This window comes from Phasianus colchicus, chromosome 1 (genome assembly GCF_987193195.1).
Source record: "Phasianus colchicus chromosome 1, bPhaCol1.hap1.1, whole genome shotgun sequence".
In the NCBI taxonomy this organism is placed as follows: domain Eukaryota; kingdom Metazoa; phylum Chordata; class Aves; order Galliformes; family Phasianidae; genus Phasianus; species Phasianus colchicus.
This window is the reverse complement of record NC_143436.1, coordinates 197,325,534-197,343,064: the sequence shown is the minus strand read 5'-3', so window position 1 is coordinate 197,343,064 and position 17,531 is coordinate 197,325,534. Positions and strand designations below refer to the sequence as shown.

At 59.7% G+C, this 17,531-nt stretch overlaps 3 protein-coding genes across 5 annotated transcripts; 2 read left to right on the top strand and 1 right to left on the bottom strand.

Annotated features, from left to right (window-relative positions):
* Nucleotides 1–630: 630 nt before the first annotated feature.
* Nucleotides 631–2,409, top strand: LOC116241504 (NAD(P)(+)--arginine ADP-ribosyltransferase 1-like). 2 transcript variants are annotated; one of them, XM_090134298.1, is made up of 2 exons: nt 631–752; nt 1,109–2,409. In XM_090134298.1, the coding sequence occupies exons 1-2, from the start codon at nt 710–712 to the stop codon at nt 2,071–2,073; spliced, it is 1,008 nt and encodes a 335-aa protein (XP_089990424.1). In that variant the 5' UTR covers nt 631–709; the 3' UTR covers nt 2,074–2,409. The 2 variants fall into 2 exon arrangements, with proteins under 2 accessions (XP_089990424.1, XP_089990423.1); XM_090134297.1 differs by lacking the exon at nt 631–752 and adding an exon at nt 765–888.
* Nucleotides 2,410–2,510: 101 nt separating this feature from the next.
* Nucleotides 2,511–6,846, top strand: LOC149920376 (uncharacterized). Of its 2 annotated transcripts, none has more exons than XM_090134301.1 (3): nt 2,511–3,990; nt 4,095–4,149; nt 5,154–6,846. In XM_090134301.1, the coding sequence occupies exons 2-3, from the start codon at nt 4,124–4,126 to the stop codon at nt 5,713–5,715; spliced, it is 588 nt and encodes a 195-aa protein (XP_089990427.1). In that variant the 5' UTR covers nt 2,511–3,990; nt 4,095–4,123; the 3' UTR covers nt 5,716–6,846. The 2 variants fall into 2 exon arrangements, with proteins under 2 accessions (XP_089990427.1, XP_089990426.1); XM_090134300.1 differs by lacking the exon at nt 5,154–6,846 and adding an exon at nt 4,295–5,139.
* Nucleotides 6,847–14,772: 7,926 nt separating this feature from the next.
* Nucleotides 14,773–16,112, bottom strand: LOC116241766 (NAD(P)(+)--arginine ADP-ribosyltransferase 2-like). Its single transcript, XM_090134299.1, has 2 exons — nt 15,986–16,112; nt 14,773–15,765 (listed from the first exon to the last, which is right to left on the bottom strand). The coding sequence occupies exons 1-2, from the start codon at nt 16,095–16,097 to the stop codon at nt 14,840–14,842; spliced, it is 1,038 nt and encodes a 345-aa protein (XP_089990425.1). The 5' UTR covers nt 16,098–16,112; the 3' UTR covers nt 14,773–14,839.
* Nucleotides 16,113–17,531: the final 1,419 nt, after the last annotated feature.

Sequence of the window (17,531 nt, the reverse complement as noted above, 5' to 3'; positions counted from 1 at the left end):
TACTGTCATTACTCCATAATAACGGTGATAGCGCAGTGCAAAGAAATTCCTTTGCTCTCACAGCCTCTGCTCAGATCTGCTGTGATCTCAGCCCTCTGGAACCAGCACCCAGCAGCTGTAGCACTGCTGTGCTTTAACCCTGCAGCAGCTCTGCAGCACTCGGCCGTTTGCTCGTTGCCCCACCAGGAGATAGGGCAGAGCACTGATACAGATAAGGTTGTAAGAGCTTGTCGGTTGAGAGAGGGACGGTTTGATGAGAGAGATAGAGAGGAAGAGAGGAAGAAAACAAAGAAAACTGCCCAAGGCAGTTGCTCGGCAGTTCCTGACTGATGCCCGTCCCCGAGCAGCAGCACCCCCAGGGCCAACTCCCCATCTCACAGCTCAGCACAGTGCCCTGTGCTCCAGGATCTCCGTTGGCCTTTGGAGCAGCTGGCCTGGCTCTGTGCCCTGCAGCTCCTGCTGCAGCCCAGACTCCCCGCAGGCAGAACAGTCCTTCCTTGTTGGAAGCACCGCTCATCCCAAGCCAACACACGGCACCCCACCAGCTCCTAGGAAGTCCATCAGCTCCATCCCCCAGCCCAGCTCGCCGGGTCCAGCACCAGCTGCTGGGATCCCCTCTGCACTGAGGGCTGCAGAGCCAGAGCCGCTCATCTCAGCGCCTGTGGGACCGGGAACCACATGTGCACCACGGCCAGGGGGATGGCTAAACATGGACATTTCCTGGGGGAAGCCACAAAACCACTTGGCCACAGGTGGGCATTTTGGGGTGCTTGCAGATGAGTTACGCAGGGCACGCAGGCTGGGGCTGCTCTATAAGGTCAGGGCAGCCAGCTGCGGGTGTCCTGCAGCAGCATCCTGCCGTGGGTTCCTGCCTGAAGCAGAGCAAAGGTAACAGCGTGCTGCAGCTCCAGGGCTGCTCCCGGCACAGACGCCGCCGCACAGCGGCTGCTGGGGCTGCGCTGGGGAACCTTCTTCTCTGCAGCAGGGTGGGGAAGAGCCCGGTGGCCCTGGATGGGGACGCGGGCTGGGGGTGCTTCCCCGGGGGGTCAGGGCGGGTCCAGGGGGGTCCTGAGGTAACCTGGTGCATCTGCTCCACTTCTCCCTGCAGCCGCTGCCCGCAGCCAGCTGCCGCTCATGGAGCTCCTCGCCCTGCGCTGGGTGCTGCTCAGCACCTTGCTCAGCACGTCGGCCTCCAGCAGCGCCCTGCATGAAGGAGACCTCGTCTCCATCACGGTGCCGATGGACATGGCCCCTGACTCGTTTGATGACCAATACCTGGGCTGCGAGACCAAAATGTGGGAAGAGATAGAGAAGGTGAACCTTATGGAGATGGAAAAGAACAAGGACTATGCCGACACCTGGAAGAGGGCAGCTGCAGAATGGCAGGAGCGCTGCGGCTGTCCCACTGAATGCCCGGAGCTGAGACAGGAGCTGGCCATCGCCGTGCTGGCGTACAGTGCTGCAGATGGGATGTGTGAGAAGTTCAACGCAGCCACACGTCAGGGCGGACAGAACCACCAGCACTACCTCAACTCGTATGACTTCAAGACGCTGCACTTCGTCCTGACCCTGGCGCTGCAGGATCTGCGGAAATCCAATCCCAATGAATGTTACAACGTCTTTCACAGTGTCAAGGGCATCCATTTCACAGCTGAAGAAGGCCAAACTGTGCGCTTCGGCCAGTTCACCTCTGCCTCCCTAAAGAAGGAAGTTGCGGAGAAGTTTGGCAAGGATACCGTCTTTGTGATCAATACCTGCTATGGTGCCCCCATCAAGCAGTTCTCCTTCTTCAAGTATCAGGATGAAATCCTCATCCCACCCTTTGAAGTCTTTGAGGTCATCAAGATCTCCAATGGCAATGGCAGCAACCAAATCGAACTCCACTCTAAAGAGAAGAAGAGCAACCACAACTGTGAGCTTCTAAAGTGTCAGGGCAGGCAGTGGGGTCGGGGCCACCAGGAGGTGGGGTTGGGGCTCAGCCCTGGGCTGGCTCTGCACTCCCTGGGCTGCTCCAACTGCAGCTGGGGGGGATCGGGGCACAGAGAGCGTGACCCCATCCCAGCAGCTCTGTAAGGGGACGGGGAGCACGGAGGTGAAGGGAACATCTCTGTTTGTGAGGGGTGGGGACATGGGGAGAAGGGGAGATGGGGACATGGGGAGGTGGGGAGATGGGGGTGGGGAGATGGGAAGCTCGAGCAGCTTAGAGCTCTGTGAAGCTGCGGGGCTGTGCAGGGGCAGGGCAGCAGCAGAAACCAAGCGTGGGGATGGGCAGAGACGTGTGGCCGAGGGCCGGCGGCGTGCAGAACTGTGCTGCTCAGCGCGTGTGCCTGAGCCAGGCTGTGCCTCACGGCCACAGCTCGTGCCCTCTTCTTCTTTCTCTCATTAAACGTCGAGCGTCAGCACATCGGCGCTGTGCGTGTTGCAGTGCTGCGTTCCGGTCCCGCCGGGACCCGGGAGCGCGCGGGGACCCGGGTCTGCTGCGGGCTGGAGGCGGGCGTGTGGGCCCGGGCTGCGGGGCAGCTCAGCCCGCAGCGCTGCCCCGATCCCGCTGCGCAGCGCTGAGCCGCTGCGGCCCCCAGTGCCGTGCGGCTGAGGACGGGTCCGGCTGCGCTGCGGCTGTCGGAGCGGAGGCCCTTTGCTGGGCACCGCGTGGGCTCCTGGCCCCTCCCCGCAAACAGCGCCGAGCGCCGTCGGAGAGGATGGATCGGGCTTTTGATGCCTAACGGAGAAGGCGGCTTCCTCCAGCGCCGCCCGCGCTCTGCGCGCCTCCTCCGCCCGCTGGGCTCTCCCCCTCCCGCCGCCTCGATCCCTGCGGCGCTCCGTGCAGAGCTCCCCGCCCCCTCCCGCACCCCGCAGCGCTCCCCGGCACCGGCCCATCCTGGAGCCGAGAGCCCCGCAGACCCCGGGCCGGTGGTGGCGAGGGGCTGCGGGCTGTGCCGACGCCGACGCCGACGCCGACGCCGACGCCTCGCCCGATGTTGGGCACCGCGTGCCAGCAGCTCTCGAGGTGCAGAGCCACCCGCAGAGGTTCTGGGGCTGAGTCCCCGAGCCGAAGAAGGGCTCAAAATGGAACGTGACCAAATGCCGAGGAGGTGGGGAAAGCAGCGCGGCACAGCACGCAGAGCAGCTCCGTCCCCGCGCAGGCTGTCCTGATGCATCCCTCGCGCGTGTGCGGCTGCCTGCCGCTGGGCTCTGCCCCTCACAGCTCGTCTCTGCGCCCGGGAGGGGCTGCGGTGGGAGGGAGGGCAGCGGGCACCCGCCGGCCCCCACCGGGCAGCAGCGCGGGGTCTGCCACGACCCCTCCAGGGCTGGAGCCGCTTGAGAGCCCAGAATGCGGCGAGAGGCCTAAATGAGCAGCCGGCAACGAGCGCTGCGACGAGCTCTGCAATCGCCTCTGATGGTCGGCGGAGAGCTGCTACCTGCGCTGCCCCTGCACTCGGGGCTCTTCTCATCTGCGGGAAGGAGGAGGGATGGGCTCAGCACAAGGGTTGGGCTCGGCAGAAGGGATGGGGCGGGCAGCAGCCCCACGCTCCCGTCTGCCGTCCCTGGAGATGTCCCCCCGCAGTGCCCCATCCCAGCGCTGTCCTGTCCCGCTGCTGTTCCCGCTGGAGCCGTCCCCACTGCTGCGGGGGTCCTGCAACCGGAGCCGCCAAGCAGGAAAGGGGCCGAACCAGACGCGTCTGCCCGCTTTCTGTTTGCTTTCATTTTCCGCACCCTGGAGGTGCTGCAGCGAGGCCACGGCCCTCTGCTCTCCGTGCAGGAGCAAAGCCCCAGTGCAGGGCAATGCCAGCAGCCGGGAGCTCCGGGGCCAGCAGGCAGGGAGGGGCTGCGGGGTGGGTTTCTTACGGCCCCGGTCCCCGTGTGTCACAGATGGGGGCCCTGCAGGAGGGCTCAGCTGGCACGTGCCATGAGCAGAGCTCCCACAGAAGTTCTGTCGGAGGCTGGGGAAGAAGAGGAGAGAGACCAGCACCCAGACGAAGGAGGGGGGAGGTGAGCAGCCCCGACGCCAGAGCTGAGCACCCTGCAAGGGGTCGGCAGCCCAGTGTGGGGCTGAGCGGGGGGTCCCGGCCGCTCACACGCTCTTGCTTTGGCAGATGCCTGGTGGAAGGACGGAGCAGCGGGGATGGCGTCGCCAACCTGGGAACTGCGGTGAGTGCTGCTTGGCCAGACCTGGTCCTCCAGTGCTGCAGGGCCTGGGGTCAGGGCCATGGGAGGAGGCTCCGCTGGGGTCGTGGCCCTGAACTGTGGGCATGGGGGCAGCGGGTCCCCTCAACTCCTCCATCTTCTCCTGCAGGACGAGCCCAGATGAATGAGGCATGAAGTTCCCTCGGGCCCCACTGGCATCCCTGCTGTCCCTGGGCTCTGTAGGCTCTCCAGTTGCTTCTTCCTCCTCCTCTTCCCTCTACTCCTTTCCGAAGCCCTCTCCCAGCACAGCGGGAGTGTTGGTCGCCCTTGTACCTCTGACCACAACCAGAGGCAGAGGCAGCCCTGTGCCCCAGCCCTGAGCCCCCAGCTCTCCTGACAGCAGCCCCCAGCCCCTTCACTCCCTGGGGCCGAGCAAGCAGAGCTCCCCCAGGGATGGAGCGCAGAGCCCCACGGAGCCTTCACTGCCCCACTGCTCCCACACGGAGCTCATCCTGGAGCTGATCCACGTCATCCGGGAGAACCAGGCAGCCGTTGGGCGCCGCTGTCATGGTTTTATGTTTTTTTTTGATTTTCAGTATTCCACATCAAAACATCATGTACTGGAATTAAAGTGTTAATGCTCCAATTCCAGGTACCTGTCCCTATACATTACAGAAGTCATGGATCTGACCCTTCCAGGTGGGGCGGTTTCTTACTGCCTGGCAGTGGGTGCTGGAGGTACTTTCCCAGCCATTCCAAGCTTTTCAGGTTTGACTCGGTCTCAGGAACTCTCTCTCATATCTGATTTGATTTATTAGTCTCAATTTCAATTAGATTGTATTATATTGTGTTACCTTGCATTCCAATATCATAGTTAGTAAAATAAGTTTACCTCCATAGATTGTTGCCGCTGTTTTTTTCCGTCCTTCCTTCCTTCCTTCCCATTTTGTGGGGCCAGGGGGGGTGGGGAGGGCAGGGGCCTACTGCCCCATCACGGGCATAAACTGATCTACTTAACTCCGTGACAGCCACTGCCAACTGCTGCGGGCACTGCTGGAGCGGCAGGGGGCAGCTGAGACCCCCATGGAGCCCCCAGCCCAGGAGCCACCAGCTCAGGAGTCACTCAGGATCAGTTTGAACATACAGATGGATGTCCTTGGTTCTGGGATGTGGCAGCTGCTGGAGAGGGACATGGACACCGATAGGGACATGGATAAGAACATGGAGGACATGAGCATGGACACAGATGGGCACATATGCACTGAAGCTCATAGGAGCGCCCCAAAGGAGCTGGGCCAGAGCGTCCTGATGGAACCAGGCAGGATCAGCCCTATGGATTCCTGCAGAAACATCCCCACGGATCCAGACAGGTCCATCCCCATGGATCCAGGCAGGACCAACACAACAGGGTCCCGCCGGGGTCCCACGGGCACGGCCCATCTGCGGGTGCCCCCGGGGCTGTGCGGGGTCGGGCAGTGCCTGCAGCATTGCTGCTCCAGGCTGTGGCGGTGGGTGCAGGAGCGCTGGAGGCACTGCCGTGCACAGCCCTTTTGGCAGCGCTGGTCCTACGTGGGGAGGAAGACCCTCTGAGCCCGAGTGTGGGGCCCGGCACCGCCACAGCCCCACCGCGCTCCCTCCGGCTCCGACCAGGGAAGGGTTTCCCTTCCTGCTGCTGCTGATCACTTCCCATCCCGGGGTCACACAGCCCAGCAGTGCCCCCGAGCAGCCGTGGGGCTGCTTCCAGCCTGGGGCTGCAGCGCAGACCTGCAGGGCCACATCCTGGTTCGGGTGGGAAGGGCCCTCAAGCCCACCCTGTGCCAATCTATTCTATCGCCCTCCTTCCCTTCCCCATCACCCTCAGTCATAATAGTCTCCATCCTTCCCTTCCCCGTCGCCCCGATTTATAATAATCTGGTTGGACCAACATTTGAACCGTTGTTTCTTAATCTCACGCCAGGTATACGTATTTTAAAAAGGGGCTTCTCTCCCTCCTGCAAACTGGAGTGAGACAGAGCCTTCCCCATCTTAGCGTCCCTGGTGTGTGGGGAGCTCGGTCCTTTTAGGTTGGTTTTGGTGTGCATGATGTATCCAGTATTTCTGTCACAGCTGCTTTGTTTCATATGACATGAAAAAGGTTTGCAGCACAGATTAAGAACGTTCATACAAGCTGACATGTGGAATCCACTCTGCAACCCTTGTGAAGTTACACAGCAGGGATGCTTACTGTGGTGCTGGGTGTGAGCGGATAACTGCTCCTAACTCGCAAACCAAGGAAAGCAGTGGCTGCCATTTAAAGACGTAATATGTACGTATTCATTGCACTCCAAGTACGTGGGCAGAATTCTTAGAAGCTCTTCAGATTGTCTCAGGTCTCTGAGCGTGCGGCCTTGTGCGAATGGAATGTTGTTTCTGCATTTGACATTAAAAAGAGCAACTGGTCTGAAGAAGTAGAACGTCGTGCATTTGTATTCTGCAACCTGTCCTTAGAAATAGTCGGTCTAAGAAGTAAAATGCTGTATGTGTTTTAAAACATTATTCCTGAATTATGCGATTAATTCCTTCTTGCAGAACTGTAACAGCTGTTACGTGTTCCAACAATGCGAGTACAGCGTTAGGGATTAGAAAACATATTGCAGAGCTGTTCTGTTAGGATAAGAAACTCGCAGCAAAAGACAGACAGGCTCAGCGAACGGCAAAGAAATGAGGGCCTCCACAGCAGGCCGGGCTGTGGCACTGCGTGAGAAGGCGGGGTGTGAAGGCAGGCACCAGCATCGCCCCCTGCCTCTGCCCCGAGCTGATCTCTGCAGAAAGAAGGACAAGCAGACACCCGCAAAACAATGATCGGCCGTGCAATCAGTTGATGGATCAGCTACGGATTTTCGCTTATGCAGCAAAAATGTGTTTGTCCGGTGCTTGCAAGTTTAGTGAAGCGTCGAGAAGATTGAGAACCTGGAGTCCTCAGCCCACGAGGAGCCAGGGCAGAAGGAGATCAGCGTCGGGGAAAAGGGAGTAAAAGATGTAACGCTGTTTTCTGGGTGCTCTCCTGCTTGCAGGCGGCCCGCCATCGCACTGCGAACAAAATCTGCTTCATCAGAGATGCCGTCCTAGAGAATTGTTTGCGTGCTTCCTACAGCCTGAAGCGCGGGGAGGGTCTGCGGGCTGCATCTGGGGGTCGTGGGATGAAGGCCGGCAGCCGTCCTCACGAAGCTGCACGTCTTCCTCGCCGTCAGCTCCCGGCTTCCTGGGAGATCGGACCCGCAGCGGCCTCTGCTGGTGCGGGGCTGCGGCAGCCCTTCTGTTTCCCCGTTTTCCTTTCAAGATTCCACCCTAAAGCCGGTATTTATGCAGGCATTTTGAGGTGGCGTCTGTTAAGCCCGCACTGGTAGAACAGAATCACAACCACAGGTCGGAAAGGACCTGCAAGGTCATCCATCCAGCCGCCCTGTCACCGCTGCTGCCACCAGCACCCAGCCAGGTCTCGCAGCTCCGCATCCAGGCTCCTCTCGACGCCGCAGGGACGGCGACTCCCCCCCTCCCTGCGCAGCCACTGCGGTGCCGACCGCTGAGAGAAGAGTTCTTCCTCGTGTCCAACCTCAGCCTCCTCTGGCACAACGTGCGGCCGTTTCCCCGGCTCCCGTTTGCCGCCCGGGAGCAGAGGCCGAACCCGTCCTCGGCACAGCCTCCCTTCGGGAAGTTGTGGAGTGCTGTGAGGTCTCCCCTGAGCTCCTCTCCTCCAGACTGAACAATCCCAGCTCCCTCAGCCGCTCCTCATAAGACTTGTGCTCCAGACCCCTCACCACTTTCGTTGCCCTTCTCTGGACACGCTCCAGGGCCTCAATGTCTTTCCTGCACTGAGGGGCCCAAAACTGAACACAGCACTGGAGGTGCGGCCCCCATCCCGACCATCCTCGGCTCCCCAGGTGCCTCTGAGTAACAGGTTTGAGGCCCTGGAACTGAGGGAGAGGTGAGCGCGGGTGTGGGGGGAGGTCAACCCGTGAGGCTGCCTTGGGAGAAGCGTTCGGCCCCACGCCTCCAGACTGCCTCCGCCCGGAAGGACAGAAGGGTGGCTGCTGTGGGAGACTCCCTGCTGAGAGGGACGGAAGGCCCCGTGTGTCAGCCTGACCCCCGCAGGGAGGTGTGCTGCCTCCCTGGGGCACCGTCAGAGACGTTTCCAGGAGACTTCCTGGTCCGATTCGCCCTTCCCATTATTGCCCGTTACTGACAATCCGGGCTGCAGTGACGGAGTTGCAGAGAGAAGTCTCAGAGCTGTCCAGAAAGACTTCAGGGCACGGGGCGGGTAGTCGAGGGAGCGGGTGTGCAGGTCGTGTTTTCTTCCATACCTTCAGTGGCAGGGCGGGATACCGAGAGGCACCAAAAAACACACCTCATAAATAATGGCTTAAAAGTTGGTGCAAATCCAGGAATTTGGGGTTTTTTGCCCACAGGGAAACTTACACGGCGCCTGGCGTGATGGCAGCAGTGGAAGTAGCCTGTCTCTGAGGGGGAGGAGGATCTGAGCTGAGGAACCAGCAGGACTCATTGACAGGTCTTTAAACTAGGTATGAAGGGGGAAGGGAGCAAAATCAGGGCCGCCGAGGTTGAGCGGGTCATTGCAGGGCTCGTACCGAACCTGCTGGGCGATGGCGGCGAAGTACGAAGGGATGGACTGGGGCAGGGGGGTGTTGGGGATGCTGCTGTTCTGGGGGAACCTGGATCCTCTATAAGGGCCGTGAGACGGAAAGCCAGCTGAAGTGCCTTTACAGCAACGCACACAGCCTGGGAAACAAGCAGGGCGAGTTGGAAACCGTGATGTGCTTAGAAAATTACGACCTTGTTGCTATCAGGAAACGTGGTGGGATGATTCCCATAACTGGAATACCACCATTGAGGGCTATCGGCTCTTTAGAAGAGATAGGCTAGGTAGGAAGGGCAGGGGAGTAGCCCTCTATGTCAAAGAGTGGATAGACTGTGAGGAGCTTCCTCTGAGAAACTGTCATGATCAGGTTGAGAGCCTGTGGGTTAGAATTAGGAATGGGTCTAACAAAGGCCAGCTGGTGATAGGAGTATACTACAGGCCACCTGATCAAGGGGAGACTGTTGACAAGGCTTTCCTGCTTCAGATGCGGGAGGCTTCGTGCTCACGGGCTCTTGTCCTGATGGGAGACTTCAACCATCCGGATATCTCCTGGATGGACCACATGGCGAGTTGCAAGAGGTCCAGGAGGCTCCTGGGATGTGTAGATGATGACTTTCTGGTCCAGGTGTTGGACAGACCGACCAGAGGTGAAGCGCTGCTGGACCTGCTGCTCACCAATGTGGAGGAAATAATTAATGGTGTTAAGGTTGGAGGCAGCCTGGGTTGCAGTGACCACGCTCTGGTTGAGTTTGTGATCTCGAGAACTGTGGGCCTGGTGAAGAGTGGCATCAGGACCCTGAACTTTGGGAGAGCAAACTTTAAGCGGTTCAATGGACTGTTGGCCGAGATCCCCTGGGATGCTCTCTTTAAAAACAAAAATGCTGAGGAGAGCTGGTTACTCTTCAAGGATGCCTTCCTAAGAGCACAAGAACTCTCCATCCCTCTGAACAAGAAAGCGGGCAGAGGAGGGAGGATGCCGGCGTGGCTCAGTAAGGACCTGCTGGGGGAGCTGAGGGCGAAGAACAGTGCGTACAAGCTCTTGAAACAAGGCTGTGCCAGCTGGGAAGAATACAGGGATGCCGTCCGGACTTGCAGATGTGGGATCAGGAAAGCCAAGGCGCAGGTAGAACAGAACTTGGCGAGGGACGTGAAAAACAACAGGAAGACTTTCTATAGGTACATTGGCCAGAAGAGACAGGCCAAAGCGAGTGTACCTCCTTTGGTAAATGTAAAAGGAGAACTGGTTTCAACGGACGAAGAGAAGGCCGAGGTACTGAATGAGTTCTTTGCCTCGGTCTTCACTGGCGGCCAGGACTCCAGTACTCCTTCCGTCCCTGAGCCCTGCATCCCTACACCTCTGGGTGGGGACTGGGGTGGTAAATCCCCCCCCGCTGTGAGGACAGAGCAGGTCCGAGACCGCCTCATGAGACTGAATGTGTACAAGTCTATGGGGCCGGATGGCGTGCATCCCAGGGTTCTGAAGGAGCTGGCTGAGGTGGTTGCCGAGCCGCTCTCCATCATATTTGAGAAGTCGTGGCTGTCTGGTGCGGTCCCGGATGACTGGAGGAAGGGTCACGTCACTCCCATTTCACAGAATCACAGAATCACAGAATCACTAAGGTTGGAAAAGACCTATAAGATCATCCAGTCCAACCATCCACCTGTCACCAATGGTTCTCATTAAACCATATCCCTCAACACAACATCCAAACGTTCTTTGAACACCTCCAGGGTCGGTGACTCCACCACCTCCCTGGGCAGCCCATTCCAGTGCCTGACCACCCTTTCAGAGAAGTACTATTTCCTAATATCCAGCCTGAATCTTCCCTGGCGAAGCTTGAAACCATTCCCTCTAGTCCTATCACCAGTTACACGAGAGAAGAGGCCGACCCCCAGCTCGCTACAACCTCCCTTCAGGTAGTTATAGAGAGCAATGAGGTCTCCCCTGAGCCTCCTCTTCTCCAGACTGAACAATCCCAGCTCCCTCAGCCGCTCCTCATCAGGCCTGTGCTCCAGACCCCTCACCAGCTTTGTTGCCCTTCTTTGAACACGCTCCAGGGCCTCAATGTCTTTCTTGCAGTGAGGGGCCCAGAACTGGACACAGTACTGGAGGTGCGGCCTCACCAGAGCTGAGTACGGGGGAACAATTACTTCCCTACTCCTGCTGGTCACACTACTTCTGATACAAGCCAGAATGCCATTGGCCTTCTTGGCCACCCGGGCACACTGCTGGCTCATGTTTAGCCGAGCGTCAACCAACACCCCCAGGTCCATTTCCTCTACACAGTCTTCAAGCCATTCCACCCCAAGCCTGTAGCGTTGCTTGGGGTTGCTGTGGCCAAAGTGTAGGACCCGGCATTTGGTCTTATTAAACCTCATCCCATTGGCTTCAGCCCAGCTCTCCAGCCTGTCCAGATCCCTCTGTAGGGCCTCGCTACCCCCAGGCAGATCGACACTTCCAGCCAACTTGGTGTCATCTGCAAACTTACTGAGGGTGCACTCAATGCCCTCATCCAGGTCATCAATAAAAATATTGAAAAGGACAGGCCCCAGCACCGACCCCTGGGGAACACCACTCGTGACCGGTCGCCAGCTGGATTTAGCTCCATTGACCACCACTCTCTGGGCTCGACCCTCCAGCCAGTTCCTTCCCCAGCCAAGAGTGTACCTGTCCAAGCCACGGGCTGCCAGCTTCTGCAGGAGAATGCTGTGGGAGACAGTGTCAAAGGCCTTGCTGAAGTCTAGGTAGACTACATCAACAGCCTTTCCCTCATCCACCAGGCGGGTCACTGGATCATAGAAGGAGATCAGGTTGGTCAAGCAGGACCTACCCTTCGTGAACCCATGCTGGCTAGACCTGATGCTCCAGTTGTCCCGCACTTGCCGCGTGATCTCCCTCAAGACAATCTCCTCAATAACCTTCCCTGGCACCGAGGTCAGGCTAACAGGCCTGTAGTTACCCAGGTCCTCCTTACAGCCCTTCTTGTAGATGGGAGTCACATTGGCAAGCCTCCAGTCTTCTGGTACCTCACCAGTCAACAAGGAGCGCTGATAGATGATGGAAAGCGGCTCGGCTATCACCTCCGCCAGTTCCCTCAGCACTCTCGGGTGAATCTCATCCGGCCCCATGGACTTGTGACAGTCCAGTTGGAGTAGAAGGTCTCTGACCGTTTCCTTCTGAATCATGGGTGGTTTAGTCTGGTCTCCAGCCGAGACCACCTGGTCGAAAAGTGGAATATCCTGAGGATAACTGGTCTGACCTTTAAAGACAGACGTAAAGAAGGCATTCAGGACCTCTGCCTTTTCTTTATCCTCAGTAGTCACATTCCCGGCTTCATCCAGTAAAGAATGGAGATTCTCCTTAGTCCTCCTCTTACTGTTGATATATTTGTAAAAGGATTTCTTGTTTCTTTTTATTCCAGTGGCCAGGTCGAGCTCGAGCTGGGCTTTCGCCTTTCTGATTTTCTCCCTGCATATCTTAACAACTTCTCTGTATTCTTTCTGAGTTGCCCGTCCCTTCTTCCACAGGAGGTAGATTCTCTTTTTCTCCCGGAGCTTCAAGAATAGTTGCTTATTCATCCACGCCGGTCTCCTTCCCCGCCGGCTCATTTTGCAGCTCAGGGGGACAGCCCGCTCCTGCGCCTGTAAGACTACCTTTACAAGAAAGGGAGCAAGGAGGACCCCGGGAACTACAGGCCGGTGAGTCTCACCTCTGTGCCTGGGAAGATCATGGAACAGATCATCCTGGATGACATGCTTGATCACATGAGGAAAGGGCGTGTGATCCGTGACAGCCAGCACAGCTTCACCAGAGGAAGGTCATGCTTGACCAATCTGGTGGCCTTTTATGATGGAGTGACGGCATCGGTGGACAAGGGAAAGGCAACTGATGTCATTTACCTGGACTTGAGCAAGGCCTTTGACATGGCTCCCCACCACATCCTTATCTCCAAACTGGAGGGATGTGGATTTGATGGGTGGACCACTCGATGGATAAGAAACTGGTTGAAAGGCCGCAGACAGAGGGTGGTCATCAGTGGCTCCATGTCCAGGTGGAGGCTGGTAACGAGCGGCGTCCCCCAGGGGTCTGTCTTGGGACCGGTGCTCTGTAACATCTTTATCAATGACATCGATGGCGGAATCGAGTGCACCCTCAGCAAGTTTGCTGATGCTCTGCCGCTTGCGCAGGAGGAATGTGGCCCGCTCTGCTCATGGCACGTGCCAGCTGAGCCCTCCTGCAGGGCCCCCATCTGTGACACACGGGGACCGGGGCCGTAAGAAACCCACCCCGCAGCCCCTCCCTGCCTGCTGGCCCCGGAGCTCCCGGCTGCTGGCATTGCCCTGCACTGGGGCTTTGCTCCTGCACGGAGAGCAGAGGGCCGTGGCCTCGCTGCAGCACCTCCAGCGTGCGGAAAATGAAAGCAAACAGAAAGCGGGCAGACGCGTCTGGTTCGGCCCCTTTCCTGCTTGGCGGCTCCGGTTGCAGGACCCCCGCAGCAGTGGGGACGGCTCCAGCGGGAACAGCAGCGGGACAGGACAGCGCTGGGATGGGGCACTGCGGGGGGACATCTCCAGGGACGGCAGACGGGAGCGTGGGGCTGCTGCCCGCCCCATCCCTTCTGCCGAGCCCAACCCTTGTGCTGAGCCCATCCCTCCTCCTTCCCGCAGATGAGAAGAGCCCCGAGTGCAGGGGCAGCGCAGGTAGCAGCTCTCCGCCGACCATCAGAGGCGATTGCAGAGCTCGTCGCAGCGCTCGTTGCCGGCTGCTCATTTAGGCCTCTCGCCGCATTCTGGGCTCTCAAGCGGCTCCAGCCCTGGAGGGGTCGTGGCAGACCCCGCGCTGCTGCCCGGTGGGGGCCGGCGGGTGCCCGCTGCCCTCCCTCCCACCGCAGCCCCTCCCGGGCGCAGAGACGAGCTGTGAGGGGCAGAGCCCAGCGGCAGGCAGCCGCACACGCGCGAGGGATGCATCAGGACAGCCTGCGCGGGGACGGAGCTGCTCTGCGTGCTGTGCCGCGCTGCTTTCCCCACCTCCTCGGCATTTGGTCACGTTCCATTTTGAGCCCTTCTTCGGCTCGGGGACTCAGCCCCAGAACCTCTGCGGGTGGCTCTGCACCTCGAGAGCTGCTGGCACGCGGTGCCCAACATCGGGCGAGGCGTCGGCGTCGGCGTCGGCGTCGGCGTCGGCACAGCCCGCAGCCCCTCGCCACCACCGGCCCGGGGTCTGCGGGGCTCTCGGCTCCAGGATGGGCCGGTGCCGGGGAGCGCTGCGGGGTGCGGGAGGGGGCGGGGAGCTCTGCACGGAGCGCCGCAGGGATCGAGGCGGCGGGAGGGGGAGAGCCCAGCGGGCGGAGGAGGCGCGCAGAGCGCGGGCGGCGCTGGAGGAAGCCGCCTTCTCCGTTAGGCATCAAAAGCCCGATCCATCCTCTCCGACGGCGCTCGGCGCTGTTTGCGGGGAGGGGCCAGGAGCCCACGCGGTGCCCAGCAAAGGGCCTCCGCTCCGACAGCCGCAGCGCAGCCGGACCCGTCCTCAGCCGCACGGCACTGGGGGCCGCAGCGGCTCAGCGCTGCGCAGCGGGATCGGGGCAGCGCTGCGGGCTGAGCTGCCCCGCAGCCCGGGCCCACACGCCCGCCTCCAGCCCGCAGCAGACCCGGGTCCCCGCGCGCTCCCGGGTCCCGGCGGGACCGGAACGCAGCACTGCAACACGCACAGCGCCGATGTGCTGACGCTCGACGTTTAATGAGAGAAAGAAGAAGAGGGCACGAGCTGTGGCCGTGAGGCACAGCCTGGCTCAGGCACACGCGCTGAGCAGCACAGTTCTGCACGCCGCCGGCCCTCGGCCACACGTCTCTGCCCATCCCCACGCTTGGTTTCTGCTGCTGCCCTGCCCCTGCACAGCCCCGCGGCTTCACAGAGCTCTAAGCTGCTCGAGCTTCCCATCTCCCCACCCGCACCCCCTTCTCCCCTTCTCCCCATGTCCCCACCCCCCACAAACAGAGATGTTCCATTCACCTCCGCGCTCCTCGTCGCCTTACAGAGCTGCTGGGATGGGGTCACGCACCTCTGTGCCCCGAACCCCCTCAGAAACGTCTGGGACAGGACAGGTAGGGCAGAGCCAGCCCAGGGCTGAGCCCCAACCCCACCTCCTGGTGGCCCCGACCCCACTGCCTGCCCTGACACTTTAGAAGCTCACAGTTGTATTTACTCTTCTTCCCCTTAGAGCGGAGATGGATTTGGCTTCTGCCATTGACAATGGAGAAGTTGGTGACCTCAAAGACTTCAAAGGGTGGGATGAGGACTTCATCCTCAGAGGGGTAGAAGGAGAACTGCTTGATGGGGACACCATAGCAGGTCTTAATCAGAAAGAAGGTGACCTGGCCAAACTTCTCTGCAACTTTCTTCTTTAGGGAGGTGGAGGTGAACTGGCCGAAGCGCACAGTTTGGCCTTCTTCGGCTGTGAAACGGATGCCCTTGACACCACGAAAGACTTTGTAACATTCATTGGGATCGGATTTCCACAGATCCTGCAGCGCCAGGGTCAGGACGAAGTGCAGCGTCTTGAAGTCATACGAGTTGAGGTAGTGCTGGTGGTTCTGTCCGCCCTGACGTGTGGCTGCGTTGAACTTCTCACACATCCCATCTGCAGCACTGTACGCCAGCACGGCGATGGCCAGCTCCTGTCTCAGCTCCGGGCAGGAACTGGGACAGCCGCAGCGCTCCTGCCATTCTGCAGCTGCCCTCTTCCAGGTGCCACCATAGTCCTGGTTCTCTTCCATCTCTGTAAGGTTCACCTTCTCTATCTCTTCCCACATTTTGGTCTCGCAGCCCAGGTATTGGTCATCAAAGGAGTCAGGGGCCATGTCCATCGGCACCATGATGGAGACAAGGTCTCCTTCATGCAGGGCGCTGCTGGAGGCCGACGTGCTGAGCAAGGTGCTGAGCAGCACCCAGCGCAGGGCGAGGAGCTCCATGAGCGGCAGCTGGCTGCGGGCAGCGGCTGCAGGGGCTGCAGGGAGAAGTGGAGCAGATGCACCAGGTTACCTCAGGACCCCCCTGGACCCGCCCTGACCCCCCGGGGAAGCACCCCCAGCCCGCGTCCCCATCCAGGGCCACCGGGCTCTTCCCCACCCTGCTGCAGAGAAGAAGGTTCCCCAGCGCAGCCCCAGCAGCCGCTGTGCGGCGGCGTCTGTGCCGGGAGCAGCCCTGGAGCTGCAGCACGCTGTTACCTTTGCTCTGCTTCAGGCAGGAACCCACGGCAGGATGCTGCTGCAGGACACCCGCAGCTGGCTGCCCTGACCTTATAGAGCAGCCCCAGCCTGCGTGCCCTGCGTAACTCATCTGCAAGCACCCCAAAATGCCCACCTGTGGCCAAGTGGTTTTGTGGCTTCCCCCAGGAAATGTCCATGTTTAGCCATCCCCCTGGCCGTGGTGCACATGTGGTTCCCGGTCCCACAGGCGCTGAGATGAGCGGCTCTGGCTCTGCAGCCCTCGGTGCAGAGGGGATCCCAGCAGCTGGTGCTGGACCCGGCGAGCTGGGCTGGGTCCTGGAGCACAGGGCACTGTGCTGAGCTGCGAGATGGAGAGTTGGCCCTGGGGGTGCTGCTGCTCGGGGACGGGCTGGGCCCCAACAGCAGCTCTTGAGACGTTTCTTTCTGCATCACAAACCTTATTTCCTTTATCATCTTTCTTTATCACCAAACTGTCCCAACCTCAGCTGTCAAGTTCTCACGCTTCTGTCTGCATCAATGCTCTCCCCAAACCCACAGCAGGGCAGTGAGCACACGGCCGAGTGCTGCAGAGCTGCTGCAGGGTTAAAGCACAGCAGTGCTACAGCTGCTGGGTGCTGGTTCCAGAGGGCTGAGATCACAGCAGATCTGAGCAGAGGCTGTGAGAGCAAAGGAATTTCTTTGCACTGCGCTATCACCACTGTTATCGTATTATGGCAACCAAGCTCAACCTGCCCTCCTTCAGCTTCAAAGCATTTCCCTGGTCCTGCTGTCATCTCCCCTTTCCAAGAGTTGACTCCCCTCCTGTCTGTAGGCTCCCTTTAGGTCCTGGAAGGCTGCAATGATTCACCCCGCAGCCTTCTCTTCTCCAGGCTGAACAAGCCCAGCTCCCTCAGCCTGTCTTTGTAGTGGAGGTGTTGCAGCCCCCTGATCATCTTTGTGGCTCCTCTGGACCCTCTCCAACAGCTCCCTGTCCTTCTTGTACTGGGGGCTCCAGACCAGGACACAGTGCTGCAGATGGGGCCTCACAAGAGCAGAGCAGAGGGGGACAATCACCTCCCTGTCCCTGCTGGCCACCCCTCTGCTGATGGAGCCCAGGATCCCATTTGCTTTCCGAGCTGCAGGAGCACACTGCTGGCTCATGTTCAGCTTTTCATCCATCAGGACCCCAGGTCCTCCTCTGCAGGGCTGCTCTCAAGGACCGCTCCTTCTAGTCTGTATGGATGCCTGGGATTCCTCCGGCCCAAGAGCCAAACCTTGCACTCTGCTGTGTTGAACCTCATTAGATTATCCCAGGCCCACCTTCCTGTCTGCTGAAGTCCCCCTGGATGGCATCCTTTCCTTCCACTGTGTCAACCACACCACTCAGCTTGCTGTCCATGGCTCCATGGGGATGTTCCTGCATGGATCCATAGGGCTGATCCTGCCTGGCGCCATCAGGACGCTCTGGCCCAGCTCCTTTGGGGCGCTGCCATCAGCTTCCTCTTCTATGTCCAGCATAGAATCAGCACCCATCTATGTCCGTATCCACGTCCTTATCTCTGTT